This window comes from Acartia tonsa, chromosome 8, assembly GCF_053477335.1.
Source record: "Acartia tonsa isolate MP-2025a chromosome 8, ASM5347733v1, whole genome shotgun sequence".
Taxonomy (NCBI): domain Eukaryota; kingdom Metazoa; phylum Arthropoda; class Copepoda; order Calanoida; family Acartiidae; genus Acartia; species Acartia tonsa.
Window position 1 is genome coordinate 30813193 of NC_137267.1, and position 20229 is coordinate 30833421.

At 30.1% G+C, this 20229-nt stretch overlaps 1 protein-coding gene across 2 annotated transcripts in view; it reads left to right on the top strand.

Annotated features, from left to right (window-relative positions):
• Nucleotides 1-2730: 2730 nt before the first annotated feature.
• Nucleotides 2731-20229, top strand: part of LOC145326484 (CRISP/Allergen/PR-1-like) — a 66823-nt gene continuing 49324 nt past the window's right edge. The window contains exons 1-3 of one of the 2 annotated variants that reach the window (XM_080169853.1): nucleotides 2731-2787; nucleotides 3026-3079; nucleotides 3384-3421. In XM_080169853.1, the coding sequence (XP_080025979.1) occupies nucleotides 3404-3421 (18 nt within the window). In that variant the 5' untranslated portion in view covers nucleotides 2731-2787; nucleotides 3026-3079; nucleotides 3384-3403. The remainder of the gene's footprint in view (nucleotides 2788-3025; nucleotides 3080-3383; nucleotides 3422-20229) is intronic. The other variant, XM_080169852.1, reaches the window with a different exon arrangement.

Genomic DNA, 20229 nt, shown 5'->3' on the forward strand with positions numbered 1-20229 from the left:
TTTTGGTAATTGAATAGGAGAGCAACGAGAGGTTATACAAAAATACGCGTACTACAAAATAACAAAAAAAATGAAAGTTAGGTTGCCCTAAAAATAAAATCTAAAAAAAATTGGGGACAGAAGTAATTTTTTTCTAGGGTCAAATTTTCTTGGGAGGATTGAGGAACCCTCCTTAAGATAATCACAAACCTAACCTAAAGCTATAAGAAGGTTCACTTAAAGAAGTACTAGAAAGGCAATTGGAGGTTAACGAGATCCTTTTCTTCACACAGACAAACAAACACGGATAGAGCTGATTTAACTTTTAATAAACTGAAAAGACGAATTCATAGCTGACCCGGTTAAGATCAAGACTATTTTTGCTATTTAAATTATATTTTTGTAGCACCATTAAATTATAAAAGCTGAGCAAGGAGCAAAATATCATTTAAACTTCTGGGAAATTGGAGGAAAAAATATGCGCAAAAAATGTATTATTTGCACGAAAGCTAAAAAGGCATTTAAAAGTCATTTAGAATAAAATTGTGCAATTTTGGTTTAAATAACAGGGCTTGGCAGCCGCACAATTTGTGCATGACAGATTGCTAACAAAGGCTTGCGGCTTAATTGCGAATGTTTGCAGCTTAGTATAAGGGGAAACGACTGCAGCTTTAATATTGATTAAACAAAACTCTGACCTAAATATGTATATATATATTATATAGGTGAAAAGGGGGCACTAGGCTTAATTATAGAATAAAACTGGTAACTGCGTGTTAAGCTGTGGGTTTTAAAAATGCACTGCAAATCGCAGATGCTTAGCCCTTAAACTAATACAAATTTGCTTTTATAATTACGATTTTTAGATAGCAATGCTACTTTTAGTGTTTGATTTGTTATTGTTATGCTTATTGATAAGAAAATAAGGAAGACATTATCCATAGAAGCCAAGCTTCACAATCAGAAGGAAGGACAAAAGAACAATAACTCTTGTAGAGTGTCAGAACTTTTTAAGTAGAACATTAATTTGTAAGTACAGAATACAGTAAAAGGGCATACTTTCATTTTTAAGACTTTAGGATTTGCCTCGCTTATTAAGTATTGTAGTTTGTCCCAGGAATCATTATTAAAAATTAGATTAATAGGATATTTGTATCTAACAATTTTGTTGTAAAAATAAATGAAAATCAGCATGTTTTAAATGGACGTACTAAGTTTCAACAATTACAGAGCTGATATGCTTCCTAAATTGTACCTAACTGATATAGGAATCATCATGCAAATTTTGAAAAGGATAGAACGTTCCTAAATAAACAAAAAGAGCTAACCGTTACGAATGTGCGGACAGACCCTAATCATACAAAAAGCTTTGCATTTATCAGTAATAATTAAATTCTTTAGAAAAAAAAATTTGTATGCGAATACACAATTCTGTATTTTTCATTACTTGTAATGACCATAACATACAAGAGATTTATACAATTTTTTGAGTATTTATCATTTAAACTTATTATCTCTGTATAACAATGTATTGCTTTTTTTCTAAATTTTTTTGTCTCTTGGTGTTTTAATATGTTAAAATCTGAATTAATAGATTAAGTTTTAATTATTTATTCAATTACTAAAATGATTTTGGATACATCTGTTTGTTTCAATATAGTTCATGATATTTTCTTATTTTCCAAAAATGGCATTGAAATTAATTTATTCCAATATTTGTAGTATGTATGTACATCTTTAATTTCATCTATCTAAAATTGTTTGATTTTTAGAAAATTGTAGCTACTCTTTAAATATCTCTATAATTTTGATATGTACGTTTGTTTGTCTATAATCAAAACGTATATGTAGAGGGTTTGCAAAATAAATATCAGTTACTCTATTCAGTTTCCTTTACTAAATATTCCACTTTTCCGAGATTTAATCATATGGTAATGCAGTAAAAAAATTGTACCTTCTCCCCTAAATAAAAAAATTATCTCTTTCTCTCTCTACAAACAAAAAAAGAATACGTTTCTTGAAGTTTGACAAAAATAACTTATTACTTTGTGCTTTTCCCCCCAATAGACTTACATAAAAGAAGAGTGCTACTTTTCTATCACTAATGATGATGCTTCAGCTACGCAAATTTTGTGTCCAGTCATCCTTGTTAAATTGATTGTGTGGGTGTTTCTGAAACACAAGTCAATGAGAAGCAGAAAAATTTTACAGTTCATCAAATATTTTTGCAAAATCCCACCAACCGCCAATTAATAAATGAACCCACTCTTAAATATTTAAAATCTATCTTGTAGGGGGGCCTTAAGTAATTTAAAGAGAAGACGCATTTATAAAGCTTCTTTTATTTTAGGTTAGGTTAGGTAAAGACATGATCCAAAAGAGCCCCGGAAGGTTGAATTTCCCTGCAGGGCATAGTAAAATGTTTAGAAGTGTGTATTAAAGGGAGAGGGGGTTTAACGTGATTCACTGATTGATTAGAGGGATAATAATAATAATTTCTTCTTTCAGAACTTATCTCTTGAGAAATGAAAATGAGATTCATCTAAATGACAACAAACAATATTGTCATCAATCCATAAATAACCAAACAATTAGATTTTTGCGTTAATTCAACATTCTTTTTTATATTTATTTTAAGTTATCTATCAAAAAGTGAATTATTTATTTATATCTGTCTATCTACGTGCGTGCGTGCATTTTTACGCTGTGAACGGCTGATCAGAATAAGGAAACAATTTACGCGCGTTAACTGAATGTCAGAGCGAGCTTACGAGATTTGGTGACGGCTTTTAGTAAATCAGTTAAATCTAGGGATGACGCACTTTTTATTATTAACAAATGAAATCTTTATTTTAACACTAAAAATTCATATTATTTTCCTTTTGTCATGCAAATAGTTTAAAGCATAAAAATTAGTATCAAATAAATTTTTGGATTCAAAATTTAGAGTTTACCTTTGTTTAGTAAAAGTTGCACTTTCCCGATAATGGAGAAAATCATTGGAAAATATTAATGGTTTGTTAAAAAAGTGCGGATGTTTATGATTTAGACCATCTTCAGCCCTCACAGGGGGAAGAGCTCAAAACAAGAGAATAGTCCTAGGAAAAACATAAAAAATTTATCTATTAAAAAAAACATATAAGTTATTTTTATAAAAAGAATCTGAATATCTTATAGGATAGAGTTTTTTATCTATTTTTTTAATGGTCAAAAGTGCCTGAAAATTTCTCTAATGACAAATAATAATACGGAAAAAAAGATTAAATTAATCAATCAGTGATGGATTATGACTCTTTTCTGCCACACATGATTAACTTTTTTATTATTTCATTTTTCATAGATTTTTATAAGTTATTTAGAAGATTTTTTGCTTACAAAATATTAATCTTTATGTTGATAAAATCAGGAAGTTTTCTCTGTAGAAATGTTCATCATGAAGAAAGTAAGTTTATTTTAAAATCTTTTTATTATGTATTTTATGATATATCTACTTTTTACAAAAATTATTTCAGTGTATTGGTTCATTGAATCATGCCTTGTTTCAGAAAAATTGTCTGTCTGTTCGTCCTTTAATTCTGTCTGTAATGCTTTCCTGAGTTTGTCAAAAACATATTATACATGGATTCTCATTATTTTTCTTTATTTATTGTTTATTTAATGTTTTCGTGTGTGTATTATTTTTAATTACACAACAAATGCAGATTAGAATAAAAACTAGAAGCTTAGTTAATTTTCCTTTCATAGTCTCTTAGCAAAATTATATTTTTTATAGCTATTAAATTTTAGCTATAAGAGAGAGTCCATTTATCTAAACCTGCATTGTATGTTTTCTCTCTCTCTCTGTTTATATTGTACTCAACCATCCTTGTTATTTGTTATATGATATTATAAATATACATTATAATCAATTAAAAAGTAATTTCGATACTTAATAATGTTATCTGTATATTTCAATTATACTTTAGAATAAAAAATAGTTTAGAGCATATCAAAACAACGTAAATCTCAAAATATAATTGTTATTTGTATTTTTTTTTGAGTTTGTAGAATCTATAATCTACTAATTATTGAACGTCTCTAAAATAAACCGTCGAGTAGAATTTGTCATACAAAATTGTCCAGAAAAATTGTAAGATTGACGTAGTGACGTACGTGATAGACCATAGAACACGAATAGCTACGCTTCTTCAAAACCTGTATCCAGCTAATTTCTAACGATACCGTTCTTGTTTTCGTTGTAATTACTTAGTTCAAAATTCAATGGCTTAAAAAAACAAAGCTATTACTTCGAAAAGATTTGGTAACTAAGCAAAATAAATATTATTGACTATAATGACTTTAGAAGAAGACTAAGGTAGCTAATTTTCCACTATTAAGCAAAAAAATATAAGGACAATTAAATGTCTAGCTATATACTTGATAAAGAATCAAAGAAAACTTAAGTCAACAAATTGGACTAAACTTTCATTAATTTTTATTAGTTACACTAGACTAAATTCTTAAATTGTTCAGGTAGGTATAATTCAATATTCTATTAAAAAAAAAGAAGAAGGTTGGGTATATTTTAGTTGGCGTTTATTCTATGTTTGTTTACTACTGTTAAGCATGCCCTCTATAACCTTTTAGTTGCTAATGTTTAAGTTTTCAATGTTTTTGGGCTCGACATTCTTACAATAGCGCCAAAATTTCATATAAAAAATAAATAAGTTTTAGCAGCTAAGTTTACATATATTTCTAGTTTTGTCAGTCAAACAGAGTTAAACATAATGCACTTACATTAAAGCATAATAATCCTTCTTTATCGTAACTTTACAAAGTGTCTCAAAATCAACCATGTGACGTCATAAAAATGAGGGATTATCCATCTCCTTTTTAGGGGTTTTCTTTCCCACTTCTCCTCTCATCTCTATCATTTTTATGACGTCACATGGCTAATTTTTAAGACACTTTGTAAAGTAATATCTATTACTTTTTATAATTACTAGTGGCTTCGCCCCTAGCCTCTAGGGGCTTCGCCCTATGAAGTAATGGGAAGTCAACCCTCCTAAATAGAAATATTCAAAAAATTATTCTTTGTTTAATTACTCTGTGGTAAAATTAAACCCAGGTTGTGCGTTTTATGCACAAAAAATTTTATTTGTACAAATTAAACCCAGGTTGTTTGCCGTATACACAAAAATTTCAATTCGTAAAAATTAAACCTAGGTTGTTCGCATACACAAAAATTAAAATTAAAAAAAAATATTTAAATTTTTTTGGGGGTGGGGATTCATGGGGGCTTCGCCCCATGTTGCAGTGGGGTTCCCCCACCCCAATTATTGGTTTTTGTTTACAAAAATTTTAAAAAATTAAAAATTTTGGAAGTGGAGATTTTTTTATTTTTGGGGGGTTGGGGTGTCCCACCCCCCAAGAAAATAGCTTAAAACCACCAGAGGACCAGTAGGTATATTCCCAGAAGGGTTGAGCCCAATTTGATCAACAGTTACTGAGATTTTACAAAAAATGTAAAAAAAAAATATTTGGGGGGTGGTTTTTTTATTTTTGGGGGGGTTTGGGGAGTCCCAACCCCCAAGAAAATAGCCTAAAACCACCACAGGACCAGTAGGTATATTCCCTGAAGAGTAGAATCCGATCGGTTCAGTGGTTACCGAGATCTTAAGTGACGGACGGACAGACGGTCAGACGGACAGACGGACAGACGGACAGACATCAAGCTACTTTGTATTATAGATAAAATTGAGTTTCAAAAGAGTAAAAACATTTTTTGTGGTGGGGGGTAAAAACACCCTCCCCAAAAATAGTTTAAAACCTTCCCAGGACCTATCAGAAGCTTCACTGTAAAGGAGAACAATATCGGCTTAGCGGTTAGCGAGATCCTTTGGGACAGACAAAAAATGCTTACTACTTTATTTTATAATTATACGTAATAAAATCTATAAAAGAAATTTATTAGATGTTTTGTAAAAATGTCTAAAACATCTTTAAAAACAATTAAAGAACAAAGGGTAAAAGTGACAGCAACCGCATTTTTCAACATTTCAAGGGACAGCACTTAAGATTATATTTTTTGTTGAAATTTTATATTTTTGTGTGTTTGCCTTTGTATATTTGGGTCTAGTATGGAACCTTTATTGGATCATATTTAAGTGAATTGGACATAAACAAGTGAATGAAACTCTTACAAAATTTGAAGTCTTAAGTCCCATAAAACCTTTTAACAAGAAAATTTTATTCTGAAGAATATTTTTTAAAATCTAAATAATATTATTACCAATTTTAAGTGTTGATTGTAAGTTTGAAGATTAATCATCTTTATAATTAGTATTCATTTTTCTTGTAATGCAATATGTATTGTATGGCTCTCTAGTAGGAATTCATAGTTACAATTATCTGGAAAGCTTATATTTAATTGTTCCTGGTCAGGATAAACAGTAGTAGAAACCAAAAGAAATTGCACATGAAAAATATTCACTCTCGCTCACTTTATGAAAATATTCAGCAGAGGCAAGAGCCAAAGCCATATGAGTAATAAAAAGCAAGTAAAAATCCATCTGGCACTTTAAATGATTTTGCAAAATATGAGAACCGCTGAAAAAAGATACCGATAGATTAGACGACACTTATCTTCAAATTGGTAGATAGTGATGTAATTTTTACAAATTTAGATTGCATGGTCAATTATTTGTAGAAAAAAGTACAACTAAAATAAACAAACGTTAATACCATAAAAGAACAGTATTATAAAGAGGTGATAATTTAATTTTTGGCCTCTACTACAGGCTACTTAGGAAATTGGAAAAGGTTTTTTAAAACAAAAATTTAAGTACTTCTGTTCTGGACGTATAGCAAGTTTTCTTCTAAGATTAAAACGGAACCAGTCAAGCTATTTTCAGTTTTACTTTTAACAGTTAAACTTATAGAGTAGCTGCGCTACCGAAATAGATGCTTATCACAAAGTAACTCATCCTCTTAAACATTTTTCCATAACTGTTTAATGGGTAAATATGATGTTAAATTTTTTAAAACAAAGAATTTGCTAAAATGGTTTTCCAAATAGTCATGCAGATAAAATCTTAAGTTTGATATTAAATTTTCGTAAAGGGCTGTGTGTAACGAAGGTTTCGCTAACCGCTGAACCTATATGGTTCTACTCTATAATCAATTTTCTCCTAGGTCTTGGAAAGGTTTGTACCTAATTTTGTAATTAGTCGCCCCCAAAAAATACATCCGCCTCCCATTTTTTGGCAGCTATTATCTACAAATATGAGATTCATGTTACATTTTTCTTGAAATTGTATTAGTTTCCAAATCAATATTGAAATTAAAAACCTGGATTTATGTTAAGTTTATGTCATTCACGTGTAGAGATGGTCCTACTTTTGAAATTGTTCTGATTCTAAAAAGGACCATAATGTTGTCAGATTTTTGAATTACACCAAATAATAAACAATGCGTATGACTGGCCCGAGCTACTAAAAATATATCATAGACTAACAGACAATAGCATAACCGTCTTATTGAGAAGCCTCGCATAAAGCAATATGAATGCATGTAAGATAAATTTGTTGTAACATAAATTCTCAAGGAAACATTGATAGAACCATGTGAGATACAGTCATACAGTCTTTCCAATATCAACATATGAGATAGTTGTTGGTTAGGCTGATTAAGAGTTGGGAGAGAGGCTTGTAATTAATCTATCATGGTCACCTCCCTCCCTGAAATACTTCAAGATATAATACAAATCAAATGATCACAGTTTTATACATTTTAACTAAAATAATAATACTAAAATTGAAAAGAATTTGAAATGAAATTTGATAAGTTATATGTTCAATAAGATTTGATTGATTGCTATGATATAGCCTAGCAATGACTTCATTGTAAAGGATAACCATATCGATCCAGCGCGGCTGTTAGCGATTTCATTCACAGTATCATATGAACATGTATGGGTTTACATTTGCCATAAAATAATCTTATTTTGGCGAGCAGTTCTAAACTAACCTTTAGGTCAGTTTGCTAAAGATATATATGTATATGTAGATAGATAGATATATGGTTAAATAGTTAGGTAGGTGGATTTATATATAAATCGAAAGATCTACAGATGGAAGGTTAATTAGCTCAAGAGAAAAAAATTTACACAGATAAATAAATGAATAGTAACATATATAAAGAATAGCTAAATAACTTGATAGCAAGATAATTAATTAATTAATTAGGTAGATAGATAGACAAGATAAACGCAGAGAAAGATGATTATTGAAGGTTCGTTTATGGGGAGTATTTAGCTAGATAGCTAAAGATAGATATTTAAGTAAAAAGAGGGATGAAAATAGAAAGAAAGATATACAAATAATAGATAGACATAATAAATCTATAGATGGACTGACCGGAAGAAGGATATTAGACAGGTCTAGAAGATATTCCGAAATGAAAATACATGATGTAAAAATATATATATATAAAAAATAATGGATAGATAAATAGCTGAACAGATAATTAAAAGATTACTCAAAGATAGACTGAAAAATAGATTATCAGACGAATAGATAGATACTATTACGTAACCTCCGTTTCTATAATACAAAATAGAATGTCTGTTTGTCTGGTCCTGCGGTGGTTTTGAGCTATTTTTTGGAGGGTGTGATACCCCAACCCTTCCTTTCTATAAAAATAAAAGATTACCCAAAAATGTTTTTTTTTATTTCTATATTTAATAAAAAAAAATTTAAATAAAAAGAATTTCTAAACTGTAAAAAAGATAGATAGATAAAGAAATAAATAAAAAAGATGTATGTACATTGTTCACAACTAAGATAGACGTCTGAAAATATTCAATAAAGGGGTCGTTGAAATAGTCCATCTAAAATAAAAAGTATTATGCATAAAGAATATAAAGGTATAAAACTGAAAAATAAACATCAAGAGGTCACGTCAAAAGATTACACACGCTTTAGCAAAACAACAAATATATCGTAAGAAATTATTAGCATAAAAGTTTTTGTTTAATTTTAACTTGTTTTGTAGTTTTAGCTAGGAAAAAGGTAAAATAAATCTAAAATAGTATTTGGGGGGGGGGGGGCAGATGTACAGATAGTCATTTTTACTATGAGTTGACCCCCAACAACAGCTGAAATTGCGTAGAAATTTTGTGATTTTTCCCCCAATTAATTTCGTTGTTGGTATGAGCTTGATTTATGGCTAATCTTTGTTGTGAATTTATTGCATGACTTTTGTCTTGTTGTTCTAATTAATCTTTTTATTATATTTTTAACGTTTCTAGTATGACTTATGTCGTCAAAGATCGAATTCGACACCTTTCCGACAACAATCGAACGCATAACCATTTATTCTATTTTCGCGGTTTGTTGGGACGAATAAAGATTGATATGATATCTATGCACATTACATATAGCGCTAGATAGATCATGTTTATATCATGGATATAGGATGTATGATGACAATAAAAAATCTATTTTAAAATATTATAAATTCATTACCTTTTTTGTGCCACGCTTATCATGTTTATAATTGTCATTGTTTTATTTTACTGGTTTATTTCCCCCCCCCATCCCCCATTTTCAATTGTAGCTTTAAAAAATAAAAGTTAACCATTTTTTTGGAGGAGAGAGGTGTTTTTTTCCCCCTTCTATGGTCGATTTCTCTTGGGAGTGTGGTGGTACTTTCACCCACAAGAGTTATAAACCTCTTAGAAGCTACCCTGTAAAGGAGAACCATATCGGTTCAGTGGTTAGCAAGCTCCTATGGTAAACACTTTCAGACAGACACAGATATCGTTACTTTATTATATAGATTATAATATATTGTTTTTGCTGCACTACTTACAAAAATAATTGTCTGTATTTTTTTATCCGAATACTTTTTCATCCCTGAGCCTGATTTGAATAGTTTAAGCATTATATTTTTTGAAGCCCATAAAAGATGGTTCACTTTTCAAGGTCTTCAGTGATATGGCAGCTGAGGATAATTTAGTTTACTTACAATATTTTCACTAAATATAAATCTAAATATATCGGAATTTGCTCAACCAAATTTGTTGTACTCATCATGGAAGATTTATTAAAATCTTGGGTTGGTTTTAGGCAATTTTTTTTAACTTTGCCCTTACCTAGAGGCTAGGGGCGAAAAAACTAGTATAATATTCAGCAGAAATGTTCTTATTTCATGAATTAAGTTAAACACGGCCGAAACCGAGCCATTACTTTAGAGGTTAAAAGTAAAACAATGTGTTAATATGTCAGATGCGCGACTTTGATTGTAAAATCAGTCGCAACCTAATACCATGCACAGATAGAACTTAGAGAAAAAGATCGAGTTAATGGTTGGTTGTCTGTAATATTTGAAGTGTTGGTGACTTGGGACCTGTTCAATGTTGTTATCAACCGTTCTCAGACGTTTTCTTTACATTATTGTATGAACATACTCATGTTAAAAATTTGCATGTAAGTGCAAATTGTAAAGCAAGTGGGAATATAAAACAGCCAAAATTATCATTAAAGGTTACACATAATGGTAAAATATTCATTCAAAAGCTTATTAATATATTTTGCTTAACTTAAAATAGAATTAATATTTCAGAACTATTACTGTATATGAATTTACTCTTTTGCTTCCTCTAAAAAAATGTTTTTTTCTTTTATTTTTATGTCTTATTATAGGAACATATTGTAGATGTAAATGTTAGTTTAAAGGTCAGTACTCATATAGACTGGGATAGATAATCATATAATGCTTGTATTTTTTTACTCAAAAGTAGTTTAATAAATATCTAGATCAATTAAAGACGGACTACTTGGATGAAGAGATACTTCTTGGTTCAGAAAACTTACAAAAATAATCTGAGGAAACAAAATATATTCTATTTCTTAATCTTATTCCCTCCTTATAGCACACAAAATAGAAGATTATTCTTTAGGAGAATCTTAACAAGAAATTTCAGAAGCTTGTTGTGTATAGCAATCGATCTTCTTTTCCATTATAAATTATTTGCTTCCATAGTGAAATAAATAAGAAGTCTGACAAAATGAGTTATAGGATCTATTTACTAAATTTCAGAACTCTTTCTTAAAATAGTAACAGTCTACAGCAAAGTGGGTTATAGAGTAGTTTCACTGGTAAAAATACAGTTTTAAAATCAATCTTAAAGAACCGTGTCCTCGAATGCTTATATTTTTTGCATAGCATATAAATTTTTAAACCTAATAATTCTTTTAGTTTTACAATACACAGTTAGGACTTTGAATTGTTTTCGATGTTACAGAGTAGTTAATTTTTTAAATTTTTTTTTCAAAGATACAAGATGATGCGCCTCTAGCCTCTAGGTAGAGGTTGCTTTTTTCACAAGGTTCATATCACTTTTGGATGCTTAAATAGCCTAAAACCATCTCGATACAATACATTTTGTGGATGTTAGCTATTTATGAGATCTTGATGGACATACAATAAAACACTTATTGACCTTTAACTACATATTAAGCAGTTTTTTTAAAAATCTGTTCTGAATCTTATTTGTCTCTTGATAATTTAAAAAAAAAATGGAAAATTGATTTAAATTAATCAAATTATTCAAACAAAAACAATATCAAAATTGAATTTTCAAAAAAGCTACACTGTTGTTGGACATAATTCTACTTGTTAAAATTCATACACCCATACCATCCTAATACATCTACTTACATATGTAAGATATAAATTTACAAAATTATTATGCAAAAAATTCGCAAAAATCCATCTCCAAGAATCGCCGACAAATTATAAAACACATTTTGATCTTGACATACATATATGTAATTGTAGAGCTTCTCTTAAACTCATTTAATCTTTTTTTTCATTCATAATATGAATAATCATATATTGTATACTAGAGTAGTTGAATGTATGTATTTCTGTTTGTATATACCTTTTGGAGTAATATTTTGGAAACCAGTAGACCAATTGGTCTACTTTTCTTCAGTGATGCAAAATATTGATCCCTGCTAGGTTTTAAGCTATTTCATTAATAGCCATTCCTAGAAATAATGGTCTTGACACTTTACCTTCTCAAAGAGACGAAAACCTTACCTCAACCAAACACTTTCGAAGCGAAGGGTAAGCTTGTATGTAATATATTTATTTAAATTATGATTAATTATAGCTGCGATTTAAACTATTAGAACTGTTCTTGTTCTAAAGTATGTACAAAAATGGCTGGATGCAATTTTTTTGTGATTTTGTCTATAATTTAAAAAGCAAAGTTTGTCTGTCCGTACAGTTTAATATATAGCCCTCAACACAGAGAGAGGGGGGACAATAGGCTATTTATTTCACTAGTCCCCAAAGTTTTATAATAACCTTTTCTTATTAGTTTGCTTAACAACTTTGGGGACATTTTTGAATGGTTTGTTAATTAAGTTGAGTGTTCAAACGTTTTAATGACTACATTTGGGATGTACAATTTATCGGCCATTGTCTTATCCCTTTAGATCTCTGCCATCAAATTAATTATTGTTGATATCAGCAGGAATATTTATGTACTAACAGCTCTAAGTTTTTGTAAGTGTAAAATGAATTTAAATTCGTATTTTCGTATTTGAATTTTGCCGTTTTATTTTGTTCTTTGTTTACTAATGTACTAAACTTTAAGATTAGCTACGCTCTTGAAAAAATATGATTATTCAGCCGTTTTGCACAGACTTTAAAATCCATTTTGATCCGTCAGGGTTGGTAGGGACTGTGCAACAGAAATATATTTTTTTCATACATTATTTACGTTTATTGAAAACAGTAAAAGTGTCGAACTATGACGCCAGAAAAACTTAACAATTAACCAATGAAAGGCCGCTATATATTTTACCATTGTGAATACTGGCTTCTCATTGGTTAGTTGTTAATTTTTTCTGACGTCATAGTTCGACACTTTTACTGTTTTCCGTTTATTACTATTATATTATATAAATCTCAAATATTACATTGCTTAAAAATAAATTTTAATCTCTTAGACATATTTTGTAAATTATAACAATGCTTGCCAAAAATTAAGCACATACATACATACTTTATATGTATATTATATCATAGCTAGTGACTTCGCCCCTAGCCTCTGGGGGCTTCGTCCCAAGTGGTAAACAGGATCAGTGGTTATATTCTCTGAAGATGAGAGCCCAATCGGTTCAGCATGTACCAATATCTTATGCTTTGGACGGACAGATAACATCTACTTTATACTATAGACAATGCTGCTTTTTTTGTGAAAATATCCCTCTTCAAAAAACATCCAAATAATAGTTGATACACAATTGTTAAAAGCGAAGCTTTTCTATAATTAGGGTCGGTCCGTACGTCCGTCCGTCCGAGATAGATAGCTTTTATTCGTTAATTTAGGCATGTTAGAATTGTCCTATCGATTTCAAATTTTGCATGATGATTCCTGTAGTAGTTAGGTACGATTTAGAAAGCGTAGCAACTCTATAATCATTACCAGAATGTCCGTACGTCCATTTTAAACATGTTGATTTTTCTAATTTTTTAACAGCAAATTTTTATGTGATCTAATTATCCGTTTGATCTGATTTTTGGTATATTAATTCCTGATCAACAAAGAACAATATTTTAAGCGAAGCAACTCTATAATCAAATCCTAAAATGTAAGTATGTCCATAAACTCAATAAACATTATCCTGTATCAAGAAGTTTTTCAACAAATTTATTTACAATTTTGCTTCGACTCTTATACTTTTATATTCTGATAATTCAGTTTAGACACTATACAAGTGTTAATGTCCGTTTGTCCTACCGTTTCAGTGCTTCGCTTTTATGGATGTTGTCATCCTTGTTACTTTATGATTACCTAGCTGCTTCGTGCCTAGTTTTTAGGGAAGGGCAGGGGAAGCCAGGAGAATAGCCTAAAACTAACCCAGGTCATTTATATGGCTTTCTTGAAAAGTACAGCCAATTCGGATCATCATTTTCAGAGATCTTTATCTTCAGACAAAAAAACCTCATTACTTTATCTTATAGGTTTATTGCTGTACAATTCTACTTTATTTATTTCTAGGTCATTTGAAGCTTTAGAATTTTTTTAAAATTGAGCACTTTGATAAGAAATGTTGAACACAGTAATAGTGTCTGACTGATTATGACGTAACAAAAAAAATTAGCCAATGAGAGGCCACTATAAATTTTACCATTGGTCAATAACGGCCTCTCATTGGCTAATTTTTTTTTGTTACGTCATAATCAGTCAGACACTATTACTGTGTTCAGAAATGTTAGGGGAAATTTTCTCCTATCCCGTTTTCCCTATGATCCGTGTTTTGATCCGTGAAATCCTCGGATTACAAGAACGGGGAGTGCTGCATTTTCATATTTCAACTTATGTTCTTAATTTCTCGCAAAAAAAAACACATTTGTTTTCATTTATTTACAATTTTTAAGTTAGTTTAAACATAATATCTAGCTTAAAATATGTACATATGTATAAAATCAATCATAACAGTGTCATTTCGGAATAAAATTGTAGTCTATACTAAAAGTACAAAATGATTACAATTTAATTGCATTATGATTGACTATTTTTGGACAAACTTACTTTAATTTTGTTTTAGAATATAAAAATATGTTTATTCAAATTTTAGTGGGAAGAGCCTATAAAACTGGTATCTAAACTATAAGAATCTTCACTGAAAATTAAGACCTCAAGTCACAAACACATAAAAAAAACTCTATTATTTTGGTCACATTTCTGTGCTGTTTAATTTGCACACCACATTGTGCTTAAATTTGTGACATGGTTGAAATTCCTTGCAAAATTTAGCAATTACAATCTGCCATTATAGTACAAAATTTAGACACCATATTAGAGTTAAAGATTGTAGAGCTTGCAAACATATTCAAAAATCTAGCAGGTACTTTGTTCATCTCTGATGGTTTTTCTTAAGCAGTGCAACTACTTTATTATCAAAACTAGTAGCCGCGTCTGAAGCATCTAGGGGCTCCTTATTTGTAGGGGAAGCGATTAAAAGAAAAGAAAAATATAATAAAACCATTCAAAGACTCATATGTAAATTATAAAGTAGTCCAAAACCATCCCAGGATCTTTGCAAAGCTTTTCTAAAATAGAGAGCTTAATCGGTTTAGTAGTTATAAAATCTTAAGCTACAGACCAAAAAATTACTTCTCACATATAATAGGATGTATAATATATGTCTGAACGTCTGTTAAAGTTTGTTAACAGGATATGTAATTTTTAAGTCTCGGAAGTTTGTCTACTATTAATTTGTCTAGTGTTTGTTATATAAAAAAATCAGACAAATCTTGATAAATTAAAGCAAATAATTATCATGTTTAACTTTACACATTAATAAACGTAGATGGATTATGTACATATGTTATATATGACCTAGAAACTGCTTCAACATAGATATTTTGTTTGCCAATAAACTTTTTCCTAAATTATTAAAGCACTAGTGAATCGGTGGTGCAGGCACCACCTAAAAAATTATATTCTACGTTATATCTCACTTCTGAATATTAACCCTATTCTTCCATTGACCTATCCCCGACTATTAACCTTTTTTTATTCCATTGACCTATCCCCGACTATTAACCTTTTTTTCTTCCATTGAGCTATCCCTGAATATTAACCTTTTTTTCTTCCATTGACCTATCCCCAACTATTAAAGTTTTTTCTTCCATTGACCTATCCCCAACTATTAAAGTTTTTTCTTCCATTGACCTATCCCCGACTATTAATTTTCTTTTCTTCCATTGACATATCCCCGACTATTAATCATTTTTCTTCTATTGACCTATCCCTGACTAATAACTTTCTTTTCTTCCATTGACCTATCCCCGACTTTTAACTTTCTTTTCTTCCATTGACCTATCCCCGACTTTTAACTTTTTTTCTTCTATTAACCTATCCCTGACTATTAACTTTCTTTTCTTCCATTGACCTATCCCCTACTTTTAATTTTTTTTCTTCCATTGACCTATCCCCGACTATTAATCATTTTTCTTCCATTGACCTATCCCCAACTATTAATCTTATTTCTTCCATTGGCCTATCCCCGACTATTAATCTTATTTCTTCCATTGACCTATCCCCAACTATTAATCTGTTTTCTTCCATTGACCTATTCCCAACTATTAATCTTTTTTCTCGTATTCATTCGAATCCGGTGGACAGGAACCGGTTCTCATCAATACGAAAAAACTATGTCTAGCATCGAATTATAAACCGCTTTCTACGAATAAAGAAATGTACAGTCATAAGATTAAAACCATTATTTTAGCCCGTGCCTTCGGCACCTCGGGGCTAAAAAACAGGTTTTAATCTAATAATTGTACATTCTATATCCGTGAAAAGCGGTTTATAATACGATGAAAGAAATAACTATTCTTCCATTGACCTATCCCCGACTATTAATCATTTTTCTTCCATTGACCTATCCCCGACTATTAATCTTATTTCTTCCATTGACCTATCCCCAACTATTAATCTTATTTCTTCCATTGACCTTTCCCCAACTATTAATCTTATTTCTTCCATTGACCTATCCCTCAATCTCTCTCTCTCTCTCCGAACCGTAATACAAATCAAGTTACTCATAAAGATTACTACGACTTTTATAGTTTTGTTTATTCATCATTTTCCCTTCCCTTTTCTTCCGTCTTTATTTTAATTTCATTATTTTTATTTAAAACCGTATTTATAATTTTGTCTCTCTTTCTTTAAAATATTTTAGGATCCCAATGTTTTTTGTTTAAATTAATATTATCGTCCTGAAAGGGTTAAACTATTTAGCTAAATGTTAAATTTTAGTTTAATATCTGAACACATTCGGGCGCGTCGCTAGTATCATATTACATTAAAACTTAGTTTTCCTTGATTTACTATATTATAAACTAAAATTTTCTGTTTTATGAATAGAAATTTAATACTTCAATATAATTTGAATAGCAACATGAAATAAAAAATTTAATTTATTCTTCATAGAGTAAAATAATGGGTCTTATCATTCTGGTCATTGAGAGTTTATTATTGATTTTTAAACCAGTATGAGTTTTTAACATCTGACCTTTGGAAAACTTGAGCTCGTTTATAGACATTTATTTCCTATATAGATCTGTCATGGATCTTGATGCAATACAGCAGGCCGTTTTGTAAATGTTAAAAATTGGAAGATTTCATTAAATAAAAGTAATCGTAAATATAAGTATTAAATAATTTATATTAAAAATATTTATAAAGTGTTCAAGATATGTCAAGACAAATCCCAATTATAAAGTAGTAAGGGTTTTGTTTGTCTGTTAAGGTCCGTTTTTTGCTGAACCGATAGAGTTTTCCATTTTAATGAAGTATCGCTTAGGTCTCGGGGTGATTTTGTTTTTTTTCTTCAAATTTTAGAATGCTTTTAGACTAACTTACCAGACATAACTCCCCTAGATAATTAGGGTGCAGCAGCAGCTAGTAAACTACAGAGTATATAATAAAAAAAATTAGACCAAAAATGTCAAAAAGTAAACTGTACAACAAACGGATGTAATCAATAACCAAAATTGGCCTGAAAAAGCGATCACAATTAAAAGAGTATAATATCGTGATAAAGTGATTTTTGTAATAATAAAGAAATTTGGGGAATCCACAAAATTTGTGTGTACGTACAGCGGGGTAATAAATGGATAGGTAATAAAGGCAAAAATAGAAATAAATTCTATAATAAAGACGTCAAATAATATTCTTATAATGAAAATAATACTAGCATATATGACATAAATTTATTTAAACCATTAAACGCATAAACACATATTTAATTAAGAAACTTTTTTAATACCAGGTATTAGGGCATTTCTGGGTAAGCATTTTAAACAAATTATATAAAAATCAAGATCATCTATCGGCAGTTTCGCTCAAAGTGCCCTGTCGAACACAGAACCCACCTTCTTATTTTAAAATAGATAGAAAATAAGGATAATGGTTAGGGTGCTGGGGATTATTTTTTTTAGTTAGGTTTAAGGTTATGTTATATTGAGAACTGAGCAGCCCCGCAGGATTAGCGTCCCCGCCAAAGTGGGACATAGGAAAATCCATACACAAATAAGGGGGTGTGGGTCAGTGCGCGATAGGTATTTTGTGGGAAAGCACCAATTTTTTTTTAAATTTCTTGATCCAATATTTAGATAAGTATATTATTAATTTTTAAAAGGCCACACCTGATAGTGGCCAGAGACAAGTATTGAAAGATTTAATTTGATTAAAATCGTGGATCCAGTGATCATATTAACCGTTTTGCTTTCATATTTTTTATCTTTACTATTAGACAATAGCCTTTAAAAAATTCTAAGGACTATAGAAAGCCTCCCTGAAATTCACTTAAAAGAAAACCATGTCAGTTGACGCTTAGCGAGATCTTAAGCTACTGCAAACAGACGCATAGTGAAACATTCTTTCACTATTATAAAAGCAATACATGATTGAAATTGATTTAAATTTCTGATTATATGTCCCTATCTCCATATAAACCTTTTTAATGGTTTTTGTACTGTGATCATTTATAAATATTAAAGCTACTCTATAATTATGAACATAGGTGCGTTTTGAAAGATACAAGATTTTTGGTGGTTTCCCTCAAAGTGCCTAGTCGAGCAACCACCCTCTCATTTTTTAATGATTTGTAAAAAGGAGGGTGGATGGGGGGATTTGTTTTTTTTTTACTTTCGGTTAAATATGGTGCAGGGTAACCACGAAGGGTTAGGGCATTTAGGAAAACTGCCCAGCAGTATTGGGCTCCCACCCCTGCCCAAAGGTTTGAGCAAAAAAAAAGAACTACCCTTATATTCAATTTATTAAAAGGGGAAAAAGGTTTCAGTGCTTGCCCTCGGGTGAAAGTACCCCATATTTTTATAAACTTTATTGAAAATTTATGGTACAGTATTATCTCATTACAAAATAATCAGTTAAGATATACCCAATAATATGCTCAGCTGCAATATTCGTAGGTGATTTACAGAAAAATTCAAAAGCTTATCTTATAAGAAGACTCAGTCAGACAGACAGATTGACGTATTGGCAGACTTTAATTATAGAGTAGCTTCGTTACTAAAAAAATATATTTTTTATATATGTTTTAGATGACCGTGAAAGATATTAAGAATATTTTGACACAATCAATACAAATCTTAAATTCATATCAATACACAATATTTCTGTATAATATTATATCATAAATTTATATTTTAAATCATATTCAGCGTAATATTTAACTCACCTTCTATAATTTTGTGCTTTAAAAAAATTAAAATCAAATTGGGGGTAAACCCCTACCATTCTCTTGGGACGAAGCCACTATAGACATATTTAAAGTAATAACCTTAATTGTCTTTAGCAAACTGTTTGTGATAAAAAGCGCATGTCGTGAATCTATGTAGCCAAAATTAAGGAAGTTTATGTCGCGTCTTCTCAAAACCTTGGACGAAAGTATAATAGAATATTCATGATATTATGTTATTTTTTTTTTTTTGGGGGGGGGGGATAATAGTTACTCTATTTACGTATGTAATATTATATACTAATTATTTGTTCTCAGCTGTATACATGGCTGGTTGTCTGTGAGGGGCTAATAGATACATATATTTACCTAACTAATATTCTATACTAAATATTCTAAGCTGTATGCATGGCTGGTTGTCTTTGGAGGCTAATAATTACTTTATTTACATATACAGTATTCTATACTAATTTTTCTAAGCTGTATGCATGACTGGTTGTCTTTAGGGTGCTAATTTTTACTATATTTACCTATTTAATGTTCTATGATTATTATTCTAAGCTGTATGCATAGCTGGATGTCTATAGGGAATATTAGTTATTATATTTAATTACATAATATTCTATACAAATTATTCTAAGCTGTTTGCTTGGCTTATTGTCTGTAGGGTGCTAATATGTACTATATCAACCTAACTAATATTCTATACTAATTATTGTATGCTATATGCATGGCTGGTTGTCTGTGGGGGGCTTATAGTTACTATGTTTATCTATGTCATATTCTATTATAATTATTTTAAGCTGTATGCATAGTTGGTTGTCTGTGGGGGGCTAATAGTTACTATATTTACCTATGTAATATTCTATTATAATTATTTTATGCTATATGCATGGCTGGTTGTCTGTGGGGGGCTAATAGTTACTATATTTACCTATGTAATATTCTATACTAAATATTCTAAGCTGTATGCATG